At 34.8% G+C, this 18,835-nt stretch overlaps 1 protein-coding gene across 1 annotated transcript in view; it reads left to right on the top strand.

Annotated features, from left to right (window-relative positions):
- Positions 1-18,835, top strand: part of ATRNL1 (attractin like 1) — a 767,076-nt gene that overhangs the window by 139,438 nt on the left and 608,803 nt on the right. Inside the window, exons 11-12 of the mRNA XM_077779526.1 lie at positions 16,156-16,240; positions 17,488-17,696. Of these exons, the coding sequence (XP_077635652.1) occupies positions 16,156-16,240; positions 17,488-17,696 (294 nt within the window). The remainder of the gene's footprint in view (positions 1-16,155; positions 16,241-17,487; positions 17,697-18,835) is intronic.

The raw sequence follows: 18,835 nt of genomic DNA, 5'->3' as shown, positions 1-18,835 counted from the left end.
TGATGACTCCTTTTTTGCCTGCTTTCTAGTCCCTTGACACAAGGAACCTGAAATATCAAAGTGGCACTATAGCTTACAGTTCAATGGGGTATTGCTACGGCCCCTGCCAGAGTATTTCCTTTTTGGGGAATAAGATCTCTAATCCTGCCGAGTCCAGATTTCCACAATAAGAGGCACAAGTTACTCAGCTGAATCACTGAGAGTGAGGCCACGAGGAGTGGCTCTTACTCTTTGGGTTCCTGGACCTGTATATTCTTCCTACTGGGGACAGAGGACCATTCAAAGTTGCTTAAATCCAAGGTTTATCCTGCATCCTGGTGCTTCAATTGTGCCCATCCAAAAATCTGTCACATTTAGTCCTGGAAATAGTGCTCCAACCCACATACTGAATAACATGAAAGGCTGCCAGCTGTGAGTACGTGCCAAGGTAGGGAAGAGCTCTGCTATAGGTTCAGCCACACTTGTACGCAGCCCTGAAGTTAGCATTGCCTGACCCAGTACACTTATGGCTGTTGGTGGTGGCAGTGTTGGAAAAAGTAGCCCATGAAAATACAGAAAGTTCCAGTGAACAAATCCCAATGCAGACCCCATACACATGTCAAAGGCCATGCCATTCATGGTGAAAAAGTTCATACTCATTTCTGCCACATTATTGGGCCCTGGTAGAGATGGAGTCCCTCACAAGGATTATCAAGTGACCATGTATGGGATCCAGTGGATCTCATGGTTATGGTCTAATTCTTGTAATTACTTTGCTGAAGTGTGTCTCCTGATTACCTAGGGTCCCATGTTGCTTGATCAAACACTTCATAATTTTAGGGCAGTTGTACTGGTTAAGACCTTGTGGTTGGGAAAGTAAACTGATACTCAGAATATTTATCTGTTCTTGTCATAATGAATTGTTGGTTCAACTAGGGTGGAAGTAGTAGTCAATGTAGTCAATGTGTCACTGAGTTTATAGGTGATGTTCTTGGGCAATGGTTTTATCTGGGGCCCAGAGTTGATATCTTGCTGTCAGGATGGACATTTGCTGGTAACATTTACTAGATCAGCTTTGTTTTGAGGAGCCCAGGCAGTTGCATTTCTAGATGATTTCCATCTATCATGGCTAGTGTATTCATGCTAGTGTGCTAGCACTGAGGTGTTCTGTAACAGAGACTAACTTATGTTAGCTGCATTAGTCCTTTGTTTATTGTTAACTCTCTCTTCCATGTTAGATGCTCTCTGATACCTTTAATTTGTGTTACAGAGATTTTTACATTTTGTGTTCATTCAAATATACCCATGCTCATGTCCACTCCAGACCTTCCTTGTTTCTGATCTTTCAGTATTTCTTTTTCTGGGCTACTGACTGGTCAGCTAGGCCACTATTTACTGCTCTTAGACCATTTCTCTTTGGATACACTATGGATGAACACACTGCTCCAAAAGCCTCCCACTTGGGAGGCTTTTTCCTTTTTCACTGTTTTCTAAGGCTACTCCAAAGTGAGGCTGTCTATGTGATGTCCATTTTTGACTTGTGCCCACATATCAGGCTGAAATATTTGCATTTTTTTCTCCTCTTGGTATCTGGGCATAGAGAATTCTTCATTTGATCACAGCTGTAAGATAACAGGTGTTGGTGTAACAGTTGCAGGTAAAATGAGGCCTAAGCTACCTGTTCATGCACATTACTTGTGCATTGTGATTTTGCTCATGCTTGATTTTGGGTGCCACTTCCATTTTATGTTCTTATTCTTGGTAAAAGAGCTTGCTCATGATACAAAACTCTGAACACATGGTCACTTGATAATCCTTGTGAGGGACTCCATCTCTACCAGGGCCCAATAATGTGGCAGAAATGAGTATGAACTTTTTCACCATGAATGGCATGGCCTTTGACATGTGTATGGGGTCTGCATTGGGATTTGTTCACTGGAACTTTCTGTATTTTCATGTGCTACTTTTTCCAACACTGCCACCACCAATAGCCATAAGTGTACTGGGTCGNGGTCTGCATTGGGATTTGTTCACTGGAACTTTCTGTATTTTCATGTGCTACTTTTTTCCAACACTGCCACCACCAATAGCCATAAGTGTACTGGGTCAGGCAACGCTAACTTCAGGGCTGCGTACAAGTGTGGCTGAACCTATAGCAGAGCTCTTCCTTACCTTGGCACGTACTCACAGCTGGCTGCCTTTCATGTTATTCAGTATGTGGGTTGGAGCAGTATTTCCAGGACTAAAATATGCTACCTTCAGAATCCAAGGACACTTACGATGGTTTACTTTCTGCTTTTCTTGGGAGTTGCAAAATGTAGTAATTAGTCTTTTAGTTCAGATGAGCTGTCTTAGAATATTTTTGACCACTGGTCCCTAAATATTTTACTAATATGAAATCTCCATCTTTGTATGTTTTATCTTCCACCCCTTGAAGTATATATGTCTTAACAAGACCCCCGTTCCATTAGCCATTATTCCTCATCTGGCACAGTTAGAATGATGTCATTAAGATAGTGGAACAATGTAATGTTCTGCAAGATGTCCAGTAGGACCAAATGTATTCTGACTGTGTTATGACAGAAGGAGGGAGAGTTACTGTGGTCCTAAGGCAAAATTGTGAATGTATACTATTTTCCATTCCATATAAAGGCAAACTGTTTTTGATCCTCTTTTTTGATAGTGTTAGCAAAGAACACATTTGCTTAAAATGGCCATGTTAATCTGCTCTAACAAAGAGACACATTTTGCATAGTGCCTGTGATTTGGGTTACTACTTGCTAGTAGGCTCTTGTCATCTTCCAGGCTTTGTTTAGTTTGCCAGGCCCAGACTGGTGATTTGAATGGAGATTTGATGGGGTCCATTATCCCCGTATTCTTTAGATTCTTTACGGTAATACTGATTCCTGCCACCCACACCGTCTGGAATGTAACATTAGTTTAAGATTTATTATATTATCCAGGGGGTAGTTGTTTCAGGATCTTTTCCACTGTGATAGCCAAGGACTCAATGTCAGTGTTGTGCCATTTGCCAGAAACATCCAGGACATGGCCACTGCATAGATCTGCAGATGTAGTGACTTATTTTGAACAGGACCTTGGCCAGGATGTCATTAATTATCTCATTACCATATATCTCTATGATAAAGAGAGGCCCTGATGACACTTTATATCTATGGCTGTCAGTGCTAACTGAAACCTGTGTCTAACAGTACTTGAAATGTTTGTGTTGCCTTTTCCCCTAGGTTAGAGTTACCCAAAGAAATGACCATGGGTACCTTTGATGAAGAAATAGGGAAATTATTACCATGTACACTTGCTGTGGTATTACAGGGTCTTTCCTCTTAGGTACCAGGATTTTAAATATACTAAATCTGGACTTCAAAAATAGTTCAACTTCAGAAACTTAGCAATTTGTGACATTTTATTGCAGCATCTACCATCAGCCTCCTAATCATCCATCCTTGATTTCTTCTCATGTTGTAAGTTACGTACTTGTGTCCTTGTTGGCTGCCTATTTTGTGTCTAGGGATACTGTGCTCTATTAAACATCTTCATAATTTTCGATAAGTTAGTCTTGACTGACACTCTAACCTTACTGCTTACTATAAATATTGCCCTCTACTTGGATTGGATTTTGATGGTTAGGTTTCACCAGTTGGGCTGAGTTGTCCTACGGTCTTCATCAGTGAGTTCATTTCTGTTGTGGTTTCTCCTACCATCAGCTTTGGACTGTGAAGGAGAGCCAGCACATTCTTATTGATTCTAGGGTCCCTTTCTCCATTTCATTCTTCATGGCTTTGGCAAATGGCATACCCTCTGGTTCTTTTCATGGATATAATGACCTGGTAGGTTTTCTGGCATGACTTAGTATATCCACTCCAGAATGCCCACATTTCCAGACTTCTTATCCCTTGCCTTTACTCTTTCTATGGCAAATCTTACTTAGCAAGGACTGTATTTTTTCATGTTTCTAGGAGCCTTTCTTTTCTTTTTTAGCTTTCTTGATGTATAATTGGCAAATAAAATTGTAAGACATACAATTTATACATTGTAATGATTTGGTATAGATATATGATGTGAAAGGATTCCTTCTATGTAGTTTAATTAGTGTATCCATAAGCTTAGAGATTTTTCTTTTCTTTTTTTAAATTGGCATACTTTCTAGAGTAAGTTCTATTCTCTCAGCAAATTTCAGTTATATAATACTGATTTATCACCTGTAGTAACCATGATATATATCAAATCCTCATACTTGGTTCATTTTATAACTGAAAGTTTGTATCTATTACCAACCTCTTGTTATTTTCCCTATCCCCCAGTCCCTGACAAACACTTTTTAACTGTTTTTATGAGCTTGACTTTTTTTTTATTTGTTTCACACAAAAAAGACAAATACCATGTAGTATTTGTCTTTCTTTAACGGACTTATTTCATTTAGCACAATTCCAGGGCCGGATTTCTTTCTTTATGGCAGAAGAGTATTCTATTTTGTATGGAATACACATTTTGTATGTGTATACACCCACACACATATACATATACATATATATATATGCATACATATGTAGATATGTCACATCTTCTTTATCCATTCATTCATTGATGAACACTTCTATTGTTTCCATACTTTGGCTACTGTGAATAATGCTGTAATGAACATGGGAGAGCAGATATCTCTTTGAGAACCTGTTTTCATTTTCTTTGGATAAGTACTCAGAAGTGGATTGCTGGATCATCTGGTAGTTTTATTTTTAATATGTTGAGGAACCTTCCTTTTTGAGGAATAGTGACTGCACAAATTTACATCCCCACCCAACAATGCATTTACTTCATGTTCTTATCAACATTAGATATCTCTTGTCTTTTTGATGATGGCCATTCTAACATGTGTGAGGTGATAGCTTATTGTGGTTCTGATTTACTTTTCCCCAATAATCAGTGATATTGAACACCTTTTCACATACTTGTTGGCCATTTGGATGTCTTCTTTAAAAAATATCTCTTCAGTCTGTCCATTTTTTAATCAGATTTTTTTTTGCTATTGAGTTCTGTTAATTCTTTGTATATTTTTGTATGTCAACCCTTTATCAGATATATGATAAAATATATGATTAGATATAGGATAATTCTGTAGGTTGCCTTTTCAAGGGTTATTTTAATAGTGAGCTCACACCATCTCCTGGGGTCCTTGTTAAGTCATAAATACTGCATCTTGGGAGAGTGCTTTTAAATCAGTAAACTCTCCCTAATCCAGTATAAGGTTCTGGCCTCTATGATCAATATCCATTTATTATCTAGTAGTATGTGTACTTCCCCAACTTCTGCTAATGTTTGCTGTTTAGGTCTTACAGGTACTTTGGGGGCATAGTTCTTTTCTTTCATTAGCAATCACAGCATATACCTGGCTGAATTATGCTAAGCCAAAGTTACTGGCTCAGTGACCAATAGGGAAGGTGTGAACAGATTCTGAGTTGGGCCACAAGTCTTGCTGGAGAGAAGCCTGCATTGTGTTCAAGCAAGGCTAAGTATTATCTATTAATGTAGGGTAGAGTGGGCCACATTTGCAGTCTCAGGTATTCAGGAAAATTTGGGAATTCAGAAATTGGGTAGATTCTCAAGAATGTCAATTGAGATGTCTCCATCTGATGTGCCAGGGTCTTATACTTTTCCTAGCAGGGCCTTGATTTGAAATAGAAAATTTTCTTTAATTTGCAGAATTTCTATATTTGGCAGCCTCTATAAATGGTATATGGTACTAAGGAGGCCCTCTGGCTTTCCTAGCCTTTTGTGATCTTTTTCTAGAGCTCAACAGGGCCAAGGAGTAGACATGCTATTTTAGTGTATTAGTAGTTACTGTTTTCAAACATTAAATCTTCACACTTGCTAAAGTATTCCCTTTGTTTGGCATACCTTCCAAATTTACCACTAGTGTGGTAAATTATGTTATGGCCATCTTGTGCCAGTGGCTTTTTGTGTTACACCTGTTGCCAATGATGGGTTTTTAATTGTTAGCCTAGTAGTATGTGATTTAGCTCATAAACTCCTGCCTTTCTTATATCACTCCAGGTGCCGACTATCATAGTTTGTGTTCTTCAAGAAGCAGCCTCTGAGATAGAGTTTAGTATTCATGGTGTTCATTGAGAGAACCCTTAAGATCAATGCCTTTGGAAGAGGTAGGGGGAGAAAGCAGGATTTGACAAAGGTTAAAGTTGAGTTTTGATGCTGGAGAGATAACCTTAGTCAACCACACAAGGACCTCTGGAAGTAAAATTGTTGGTCATAGTTGCCGTATGTTGGGATCAAGTGACAGGACCTTTTAAAACCCCACGTTGATCATCAATTGCATATTGGTCATCCTTGAATAGATGTGGTCCTGAGTGAAGTGGCCTAAAGATAACTGAGGCAGTTGCTGAAGTAGCTTGCAGCTGGGACTGTTCACTGACAGCAGTCCCAGCCGCACAGACAGCAGTTCCTTGAATGATGATTCAGGTAGTTCATATCCATGTCCACCATAGAGTTCCAACTTCCAGAAGATTAAGACCAATGAAAGTTAATTTTTCATTCATGATACATGGCTAATGTTGGTTGGCAGGAGAGACTAGCTTATTGTCATCACTTAGGGACCTAAAATGAAATTGCATTCTTTCTTTGGTAATTCAGTGATTCCATCCAGAAATAAAAGTGTCATTTTAGCTTGCATTTTGTTGGCTAAGACAGGTCATAGTATCACATCCAACTTCTAGAAAGTGTGGGAGTTTAATTTTATAATGGGCCTGAAGGAAGATAACTGGAATATTTGTTAAATTACACCAACATACGTAACACATTGTAATTCTTTTTAAACTTTTAGTATAATTGAAAGTGATGTCTTGCAGAGAGTAATAAAGCTTTCACTTCCTACCACCACATAAGTAAAAGGCTACACAATTCTACTTACAAGTAGAGCATTTTATTATTGGTGTGAATTTAATTATTCTCATGTATAGTTAAAGTATTAATACTGTACTGTATTGTTTGTCATCTGCAGAAACTTGTGTACTTTAAAACTGTTATTTTTTTACATTCACGAAAGTAATGTTTATATTAAAAAGGATTATTTGATGATGTAGTGAGGCTGTATAAACCAGAAGATCCGGTTTTGAATACTGATTTTGCCACTTAATGACTTTAAGGAAGTTACCAAACCACTGTTTCTTTACCTATGACATGGTGACAAAAATATTTACTCCTCAGAATTGTTTTCAGAATTAAATATTACATAGAACTGATAAGCAGTTAGCATATTACTTTTATTAGGTAAGAGGTTATGACCATTTATTGTATGAAATTTTACACATTTAAAAAGACTATAAAGGTTTTATGTATTCTTTAGTGAATTTTATATACTGTTATCATAGTAATTAAAAATTTTTTTAATGTTTACTTATTTTTGAGACAGAGAGAGAGTATGAGGAAGGGAGGGGCAGAGAGAGAGAGACACACAGAATCTGAAGCAGGCTCCGGGCTCTGACCTAGCTGTCCTCACAGAGCCCAACGTGGGGCTCAAACCCACAAACTGCGAGATCGTGACTGCAGCCGAAGTTGGATGCTTAACTGAATGAATCACCTAGGTGCCCCTATCATAGTAATTTTTAAAAACAGTTAACTATTAGAAGCAACTATGTGCTTTTCTTTTTTTGGAGGGAGCTCCCATAGGACTCTTTATATCTGTCTCTTAATACTTTTTATGACCTCTTGTTATTCTTTGAGGGCAGGAATTCAGTTCTTACTCAGTTTTGTATCCATAATGTTGTGTTATTGGATCTTCATTACATCTAAGTTGAATCACTGAAAATAGTCAGGGTCCTTTTTTCTCAGTCTTACCTAAATCTGTTAACCCAAATTTCACATAATTTTTCTATTCTTAGTTAAGAGCAGTTGATGAATTCTTAGTCTTCCTTTCTTTAGATACAAACACTCAAGTTAATTAATCTTTTACTTTTGGTTCTGTTTTTCAAGATACACTATTATGAGAAAAATATGGTTTATATAACATTCAGAAGATAACTCCCTGATATTTAGCATGGTCACTAAATTGAGATGTTTAGTTTTTAAAAGTGCAGGCAAGTCTTACCTTAATAAGAAGAAACTCAGTGAATAAATATAAAAGCCAGATACTTTAGAGTTTTGAACCTTATCTGTTTATGTGATTTGATCAGTAAATATGTGGTCTAATCAGTTAAATCCCATGATTTCATAGTCTTGGACAAGCTCCCAGTACTCTCCATTTCTTTGGGAGTTGAGTTGGAGTCCTTTATCTCTAATACGCNTTAACTGTTTTTTTTTTTTTTTTTTTTTTTTTAGTTCTTGTGTTTCTGAAGGTGGGGTATGCTTGTGGGTATGAAACAGAAAGTTTGATTAAAAATCTCTACAGGGGCTCATGGGTGGCTCAACTGAATGAGCATCTGACTTCGGTTTAGGTCATAATCTCATGGTTTGGGAGCTTGAGCCCTACATTGGGCTCTGTGCAGACAGCACAGAGCCTGGAACCTGCTTCAGATTCTGTGACTCCCTCTCTCTGCCCCTTCCCAGCTTGCGCTCTTTCTGTCTCTCTCTCAAAAATAAATAAACATTAAAAAAAAATCGAACAAGAAACAAAAAAAACCTATACGATTAGCTTAAATTAAATTTGAAAGGGCAGCTAGTAATCATTTAGACATTTGAAAATCTCAAATTGGAAAAAATAAGAAATAAAGGAAATTGGTATAATACTGGAAGATTATAACTTCAATTTTTATGGACACAAGATGTTACATTTATGAAGTAAAAATGTGATTTGAAGGATAGATCATTCAGAAAACAAAAAATGGGCTTTTGAAATTAAGATTAGTATAACAAATTAATAGATTTTAAGATAAAATGGAGCGTATGCTCCAAAAGTATTATGAACAAAGGACAAATGTGAATAGGATAAAAGGTAAAAAATTTAGATGATTATTCCAGAAAACTTGCTGTCTGATTAATAGGGGTGGCAAAAATAAAAAACAGAAAATTTTAGATGAGAAGGAAATTATCAAATGAATAATTCAAGAAAAATATTCAGCCTTGAAGTACATGAATTTTCAGAATGAAAAATTTCACTAAGCCCCAGAACAGATTGACAGCAAAGCCCATCATGAAAAGTAGAGACAGAAAGAAGACCCTAAAAGCTTATGTACACAGAAAAGAAATAGTCCTAATAAGTCATGGGACTTAATAGTATAGGGCCTTACAAAAGCAAAATCAGAAGCTAGAAGATAGTAGAATAATACCTTCAATATCTGAAAATGCTTTCCAAGTTAGAGAACCCAGCCCAATCAAATAGTCATATTAGTATTATGATGGAATAAAGCCACTTTCAGAATTATAACATCTTAAAAATATAGTTCCAGTGTACACTTTCTCTGGAACCTATAGAGTTATGTTTCCTATTAATGTATTAAATAAGCAGAAAAATGGATAAAAATTAAAATCTAAGAAATAGGATTAAGAGGAAATATGCAAAGAATCATTAGGATGATGCAGCAGGCCTGTAGATACGTTTGAATTGGAGAAGAAAGATGGAGTTTTAGTAAGGATGTCTACAAAAAGTAAATGAAGCTGCTAGATAGCTTGGTATATTAGAAAATACTGTAAAAAGGTATATGTATCTAGTAAAGAGTTGGGAATGAATTAGCAGCAGATATATAGAAACCTAAGCAAAAAAAATTGCAGGAAAATAAAAGGTTATTTAATAATAAAATATAATATGCTACATGGCTCATCTGTGATTAATATATAATAAATACTAAATATTGGTCTAAATAAGATTATAAGTATGTGAGGAGGATGGAGGGAAGGAAAGTATGTTTGTATTTGTCTGAATAAGGGTTAAGTCTTCATCTTTTTAAACTGTTTTATTGGTTTTTATATTGTTTATTTCTGCCCTGATTTTTATTATTTCTCTTCTCCTACTGGGTTTGGGGTGCTCTTGTTGCTCTCCCTCTAGTTCCTTTAGGTGTGCTGTTAGATTTTGTACTTGTGCTTCTTCTAATTTCTTGAAATAGGCCTGGAGTATAATGTACAGATCAACAGGACCAAGAATTGGTTTTTTGAAAAAATAAACACAATTGACAAACTTCTAGTCAGGCTTCTCAAAAAGAAAAGAGAGAGCACCCAAATAGACAAAATCATGAATGAAAATGGACTTATTACAACCAACTCTTCAGAAATACAAGCAGTTATCAGGAAATACTATGAAAAATTATATGCCAACAATTGGACAACTTAGAAGAAATGGACAAATTCCTAAACACACACGCAGCACTACCAAAATTTACAAGGGAAGAGATACAAAACCTGAACAGACGCATAACTAGTGAGGAAATCGAATCAGTTATCAAAAATCTCCCAACAAATAAGAGCCTTGGGCCAGATGGCTTCCCTGGGGAATACTACCATACATTTAAAAGAGAATTAATACCCATTCTTCCCAAGCTATTCTGAAAAATAGAAATCAAAGGAAAACTTCTGGACTCATTTTACGAAGCCAGCATCACTCTGATTCCCAGAAGAAGGGGAAAAATAGTTGGGGAGAGGGAGGGAGGCAAACCGTAAGAGACTCTTGAATGCTGAGAACAAACTGAGGGCTGATGGGGGTGGGGGAGAGGGGAAGGGGGGTGATGGGCATGAAGGAGGGCACTTGTTGGAATGAGCACTGGGTGTTACATGGAAACCAACTTGACAACTATTTTAGAAAAAATGTAAATCTTCATCTTTTTAAGAAGAAAGATATCTGAAATTAACAACTAAGTATGCCATTTAGAATAAGAAGATAAGTATAAAAATGTATTTTTTCTAGGTTTTTTTTTATTTAAAATTCAAAGTGCTTACCTCTGTGATTCAAGAATAGGCTTTGGGAAGATATGAGCAGGAGAGAGTTTGTGATAAACCTTGTGGGATTATTTGACTTAGATGGTTTACACATTCATATTTTTGGTTAAAGTCAGGCAAAATAAGAACATGCCACAGCAATACAGAGGCTAAGTAAGTCACAAATCAGTGGGTCAGATGTTATAATTAAAATAATGGTTCTGGGAAGATTGGTATATGATAATATGTAGAAAGATCTGGGAAATCTAGGGAAAAATTAAACTAGATCCCTGGAGTATATTCAAAAATAAATTCTGAATCAATTGAAAATGAAAATGGTAAAAGAAAAAATGTGCATCCTTTAGAAGAAAATTGGAGATTATTTTTAAAATCTTGAGTTAAGAATTAAAAGAATAAATCATGAAGAAATGGTAAATTTGACCTAGTTCATATATAAACTTTTATAAAATTAGACTCCATAAACTATATGGGAAGGCAAATCACAGCATAGGAGAGTATATATTAATGCATGTAATCAATAAAGGATTGATATTTAGAACATTTAATAAAGAATTCTTAAAATTACTAAAAAATACCCCAAACATCTTTGGGCATCTGGCTGGCTCAGTTGGAAGAGCATGCATCTTGGTCTTAGGGTTATAAGTTTGAGGCCCATGTTGAGTGTAGAGATTATTTAAAAATAAAATATTTATTTAAAAAAAACCCAAATCCAAACTCAAATAGAAAAATGGGCAAAGATTTGAACAGTGATTTTATAGAAGGGTGAAAACACATGACCTCTCAATGTGAAAAGATGCTTGATCTCACCAGTAACTAGAAAAAAATAAATAAATAAAACCATTACCTGACTGGTAAATATTTAAAAGCCTGAGAAAAACACACAATGGAGAAAATGTGATATAAGAAGAGCCACCATGTACTGCTGGTGTGAGCTTGAGTCAGTGCAACTACTTTGAGGAGCAAATTGATAAAACCTAGTAAAATGCACTTGTGTCTTTGCTTATTCCTGGTAATTTTCCTTTTAGAAATCTACCTGAAGAAACTATCAAAATGTGCAAAAGAAAATGTGGGTAACAATGAGCAAAAACCAACGTGACTTGTGGTGGGAAAAATCTGGGGAAAAAAAAGCTTAAATGACCTTAAGAAGGATAAATATGTTTTGTGTAACCATAATATGAAATGCTATAGCAAAGTTAAAATGAGAACATATTGCAACGTATATGCATAAATCTAAATAGGTTGTTGAATAATTTCTCCAAAGAGGATATATAAATGACCACTAAGAACATGAAAAGATGCTCAACAGCACTAATCATTTTAAAAATGCAAATCAAAACCACACTGAGAGACTACTTCACATCCTTTAGGATAGCTATCATTGTTACCTAGAAAGTAACAAGTGTAAGTAAGGATATAGAGAAGTTGGGATCCTTGTATGTACACTGCTTGTTAGAATGTAAAATGGTATAGCTGCAATGGAAAAGAGTATGGATGTTCCTCAATAAGTTAAACAAGGCTTAACTGTATAATCCAGCAAATTCACTTTGGGTAGATAGCCCAAAGAATTGAGGGGCTCCTGGGTGGCTCAGTTGGTTAAGCGTCTGACTTCGTCCCAGGTAATGATCTCACTACTCGTAAGTTTGAGCCCCGCGTTGAGCTCTGTGCTGACAGCTCAGAGCCTGGAGCCTGCTTCGGATTCTGCCTCCCTCTTTCCCTGTCCCTCCCCCACTCGCACTTTCTCTCTCAAAAATAAATATATGTTAAAAAATTTTAAAAAAAGAATTGAAAGCAGGTACAGGATCACATATTTGTACACCCAGTTCATAGCTACATTACTCACAATAGCCAAAATTAGAAGCAACCCAGATGTCCACTGATGGAAGAATAGGTAAACAAAATATACTGTACACGTACAGTGGAATATTATTCAAATGTAAGAAGAAGGAAGGAATTCTGACACGTGGTACAACGTGGTTGAACCTTGAAGATGTGGTAAGGGAAATAAGCCAAAGACAAAAGGACCAAGTCTGTATGATTCCATTCACATGAGGTACTTAGAGTAGTCAAATTTACAAACAAAAAAAGTAAAACGGTGATTGGCTGGGCCTGGGAGAAAGGTTAATGGGGAATTATTTTTTACAGGTACAGAGTTTCAGTTTTGCAGAGTAAGAAACTGCTGAGATAGATGTTATGATGTTTCCAAAATGGGAATGTACTTAATGTCCCTGAACTGCACATTTAAAAATGGTTAAAATGGTGAAGAAAAGAAAAAACAAAACTTAATGGGTTGAAGAAAATAATAAGCAAGTTACAGAAGGATCCTATTGTATAATATACATTTATATTAATATGAAGTTTTACAACCTACAAAAATTACTCTGTGTATATCATGGATATAGAAACATTGATAAGCAAAAACAAACTAGTAATTGCATCCAAAGAAGGAAGACATAAAGAAATTTGAATTGGGATGGGAGTACACAGGGAGCCTCAGGCATATTGGTAATAATTTATTTTTTTTAAAAAATCTATAGTAGACTTAGTAAAGTACTGGGTTTGACAAATCTGGGTTGTGAGACATAGGTGCTTGTAATGCTATTTTTTTCACTGTTCCGTGCACTGAAAAATTTTCATCTTTAGAAAAATCATCAAGAAGCCAAATTTTTGGGTAATGCTGGTCTTTGTTCTCTTAGCTCTTTATTTTTCTAACTCCTTAGCTTTTCTCAGCATTTTTCATGGTTCTCATCTTGAAAATCTGCTTTCTGGGGCACCTGGGTGGCTCAGTCGGTTAAGCATCCGAGTTCGGCTCAGGTCATGATCTCTCTGACCATGAGTTCGAGTCCCACATCAGGCTCTGTGCTGATAGCTCAGAGCCTGGAGCCTGTTTTGGATTCTGTGTCTCCCTCTCTCTCTCTCTACCCCTCCCCCATTCACACTCTGTCTCTCAAAAATGAATGTTAAAAAATTTTTTTAAAAAAATCTGCTTTCTGTAATCTGCCTGGTTTATGTTGGATGCTAGGCCAGGCCAAATTACTTACCTTTTATTATTTCTTTATTTCTTTAATGTCTATTTATTTTTGAGAGAGAGCGAGAGAGAGCGAGCGAGCAAGCATGGGAGGGGCAGAGAGAGAGGGAGGCACAGGATCAGAAGCAGGCTCCAGGCCTGTCATCACAGAGTCCCACCTGGGGCTTGGACTCACAAACCATGAGATCATGACCTGAGCTGAAGTCAGATACTTAACTGACTGATCCACCCAGGTGCCCCTACTTTCCTGTTGGACATAGGTAAGTTCAGATTGTTGGATCACTTTATTTTGTATACTCCAGATGCCTCCAAGTGATCCTAAAGATTCTTCTTTGGAGATTTTTGTTACAAACTAGTATCTGGTCGTTTTCCTCTTTCATCTGACTCTTTTTTGTTTCATTTCTTTGAAGCATATTCAGTTTTCTAATTCTGTTGTTGGAATTACACAAATAACACAATTTGCAAATCATTTGCTCTGTATGTGTGGCGGGGGAGGGTCCGGGGTACACCACGTGAGTGTTAAGGTTGGGTGGAATGATTGAAATCTACCTGCCCTAACTTATTAGCTGTCTCTAACATTTCCATCTCTTTCTTTCTCAAAATTTGTGCATTTTACAGGTCACCCTTTCTTTCCAAATGGAGTAATCTTTCAGAGTTTGCTATTAGTACACTTTTAAATATCAAATATTTGTAGAAAAACAGTAATCAACTGGGCCTTAAGCAAATTGTTTAACTCTTCCTACATCTAATTTTTTATTTTCAACATAAAATACCTGCTCAATCAACTTCACTGGATTCTTATAAAGATAATTTAAATTATGTAGATGAAAGCACTTTGGAAGTTTTATAGTACTGTACACATGTAAACACCCTTCTTAAATGAACATGTAAAATTGGCAGACTATTAATCCTATGTGTAGGCCTCTTTAATAGTATTTCCCAAAATGTGATTTTGAGAGCATGGCTCGTGGGAACATTAATGTGAAAAGTATTATATGAAAAGTGCTCCTGTGGACAAAATATTGGGAAAACACTGGGTTAGGTATAGTTAGACTTCTCTATGTCTACTTTGGCTTTTGAAAGTATATAATAGACAGATGTATTTTGTGAACTAAAGCCAGATTATTCAAACTAAAGAATACCCTCTTTTGTGATTTATGTCCTTTGAAATAGACTTTGGGAAATAAAATTCAAGATGTATTTTATTCCTCTCAGTCTTCTAGTTTCATTTTCTAAACTTTGATTTTGGTTTTTGTAACTTTTTTGATCCTCATTAGTAGTAATATTAAACTAAAACCAAATTATTCTTTTATTCCTGGTGTTATAGACATAATTACATAAATAGGAAAACAATTCATTACAACTTTAACTTTTACAACTAACTATATTTTAGATTATTTTCTTGTTCCAAAAGGGCTTCTATACTACCTAAAAATAAAATTTGCTTTTAAAAGCTTGTTACATATATGTACTTTTATTAACTATCAATGCCCGCCTTTAGATAGATTGTCTAAGAAGATGAAATCTAAAACACTGCCCTGAGAATTTCACTGAAAACTGAACACTTAACATCTCAAAGGCTATGTTAGTATCTGTGTCAGTTTTGAGGCTTGGTTATATTTGAAATGATACACAGTTTTTTATAGCCATTTTTTCCCTTATTTTTTATATAGCTCATGAATTATTTAGGTTTTAATTTTTTTTCTACTTTTTTTGCAACTGAAGTTATTTTATTTTACATAAAATGTACACTGTTCTTTTGAAATATCACATCATTTTAATGTGTGATAAATAATGTGTATAAATATTTTGAGGATTCTGTTTTTAGGTATTTCACTGAATATTATATATTCCATTTAATTTTGTAATAAGAAGCATGTTCAATTTGATTTAGTAATTTAACTTTCTAATAGCTTTGTTTAGTGTTGATAATTCATATAGTTTACTGTATGAACCTTGGTTTATTTAATGAAGATGTGTCTTTGGAATTATCCTCCAAAATAAAGTTAACCTAATTCTTTCCTTTCATATTTGTTGTTCTCATACATTTAAATTTATTTGTGGGCACTTTAGGTAGAAATTATTTTTACTGAAGGAATGATGCTAGTTGAATAATAATATTAAATTCTAGGTCATGGCAAATTAATGAAAGACTTACTAATTTTAATTATTGTGTCTTTAATTTGACTAATGATTATTTTATAGTAATTGTCTTAATTTATTGTTTTATTTCTTTTGCCATTCTCTTTTTTTTCTAGCTTGTGATGAATGGAAAATATTACCAAAACCAAATCTTCATAGAGATGTCAACAGATTTGGACACTCTGCAGTTGTCATTAATGGGTAAAAGACATATATTTCTCAGTCATACTATCTACATATTCTGTTACTCTTTTAACAAATTATTATTTGTACTTAATGACATCAGGTATCCCTACCCTACCATGAAATACATTTTGGTTTGTTAACCATATCCTTTATGCTTTTGTGTTCAAACATATTTAAGGGAAAGGGGGACCAAGAAAGAGTGCTGAGATAAAACTTATGGTCCTTTTTAAAAATTCAGCCTGCCTTCTTTCCTTTTAGTAGAATTCAGACAATGAATGACTTCTTTAAAAAAAAAAGATCGAACTAAAATGATAGAAAGGCTAGCCCCATATTTCTATCAAGGAGAGTAAGGAAAGGGGGAATTAGATTCTCATTTTAGTTCTGTCACTAAATGTGTGATTTTTTGGCAAGTTCCTTAACCTCTCTGGGCTTTACTATCTTTGTATCCCTTGGGATTTTGGATGGGATGAGCATTAAGTTACCTTCTTCCTTTCAGTTAGTATTATTTTTTCTATTTCTAAAGCAAAATTTGGTAATGTGGCAGGAAACTATGCCAGCTCATTCATTAGCTTAAAATTTGTAATTTATAATGACATTCTTAGAAGTTCATTTTATTACCACCGTATTCTAATTTTGTAAAACTTCTTCAATATGATACTAAAAGCAGGTAGACATTAACCGCAATGAAACTCTGTTATTGGTGTCAGTTAGCTTTCAAAATACTAACATGAAATTCAGAGTTTACACATAAAATCCCAGCCTTTGTTGAAATATTGTGTTTGATTGACTTTTATCTTCCTCTTTTTAAATAATAAAAGATATTATTGAAGCATCTTCTGATCTTTTCCCATTTATTATGTTAATAATATTGTTAGAAATAAAAATTATGCTCTTTTGAAGCCATGTTAAACTTCTTTGGCACTGGTAGTTGAATTAATTTCATACTTATATGAATTTTCCTTTCCAAATTAAAATTTTGAACATATTTTTAGTTTGCTCTTGGTCTTTTCTATTTTATAAGAGGATAGTAAAACACTGTAAGAAAGACTTTGTATCTAATATCTAAATTCATTGTCAGTATTCAAAAATTATAATTCTAGATAGCAGTTCTAAAATGTATCTTATCCATGTACAGCTACTTTCTATTTGTTTCAAAAAAAATTTCTTCCTTGACATAATGCAAAATGTATATTTAAATTTATTTCTGAAACTAATTCATTAGAGTTTTTAAAATATTGTTTAAGATTCTATTTTTTTTATAGGTCCATGTATATATTTGGAGGATTTTCTAGTGTACTCCTTAATGATATCCTTGTTTACAAGCCTCCAAATTGCAAGGCTTTCAGAGATGAAGAACTTTGTAAAAATGCTGGTCCAGGAATAAAATGTATTTGGAATAAAAATCACTGTGAATCTTGGGAATCTGGGAATACTAATAATATCCTTAGAGCAAAGTGCNTCTTTACTAAAAGTTATAATGCATTTTGCTTATAAGAATTACTTATAGCTTAAAACAGGTGGGGGGGGGGACAAAACATAAGAGACTCTTAAATATAGAGGACAAACAGAGGGTTGTTGGAGGAGTTATGGGAGGGGGAATGGGTTAAATGCTTAAGGGGCATTAAGGAATATGAAATCAGTGTTGCACTATGTGCTAACACTTGGATGTAAATGAAAAAAAATGAACTATAAAAAACAAAAAAACAAAAAAATAATTTCTATTTCCTGAAAAAAAAAGACTTGTAGCTTTTAGAAATTAAAACTGCATAATCCTCTAATTAGGAATTTTCATGTTTGGACTTAGCAGGGCCTAATCATTTAAATTTTTATTAGCCACTTCTAGTTTTCTCTTTTTAATTCTGTATGTATTATTACACATATAACATTTTATGAATCATATGGCCATATATATGTATGCACTATTTTCCTATATAAGTAAAAAGTGCTTTAAAGTATACTCTTTCTCAGAAATATTGTATTATTGGGGCACCTGGGTGGCTCAGTCAGTTAAGTGTCTGAATTTGACTCAGGTCATGATCTCACAGTTCCTGGGTTTAAGCCCTGTGTTGGGCTCTGTGCTGACAACTCAGAGCCTGGAGCCTGCTTCAGATTCTGTTTCTTCCTCTCTCTCTGCCTCTACCCTCTTGTGCTCTGTCTCTCTTTTTAAAAAAATGAATAAGCATTTAAAAAATTTTTTAAAATATTGTGTCTCTAAGAAACAAAGTGAAGTAATTTATTCTGCATTTGTTAGTTTTTTTTCCTTTAATATTGCCAAGCCAACCATAGAGCTAAAAGATTTTCTAGAATTTTGATGATTAATGTTTTAGTTTAATACTTCTTATAAAATCTTGAATAAATCACACAAAAAATTACTAGTAAATATTTATTTATGAGTGAATGATTTGGATAAAAATTTTCCAATTCTCTTGGGTAGAGGTTTTATGCATTTTTTCATGCTATAATTAACGATGTATTTTCAAGTTTTGTTAGTCTCAGATGTTTCTAAATATCTTTATGAAGAATGATAAACAATGAATATTTGTTATCATGTTTCATGTTTCTTTTAAATGTAGAGTAATACTTTTTTCCTAACAAAATACCAATAAGTCT

Source organism: Crocuta crocuta, unplaced genomic scaffold (assembly GCF_008692635.1).
Source record: "Crocuta crocuta isolate KB4526 unplaced genomic scaffold, BGI_CrCroc_1.0 scaffold138, whole genome shotgun sequence".
NCBI lineage: Eukaryota > Metazoa > Chordata > Mammalia > Carnivora > Hyaenidae > Crocuta > Crocuta crocuta.
Note: the sequence above shows the minus strand (reverse complement) of the source record. Positions and strands in the feature narration are given on the sequence as shown.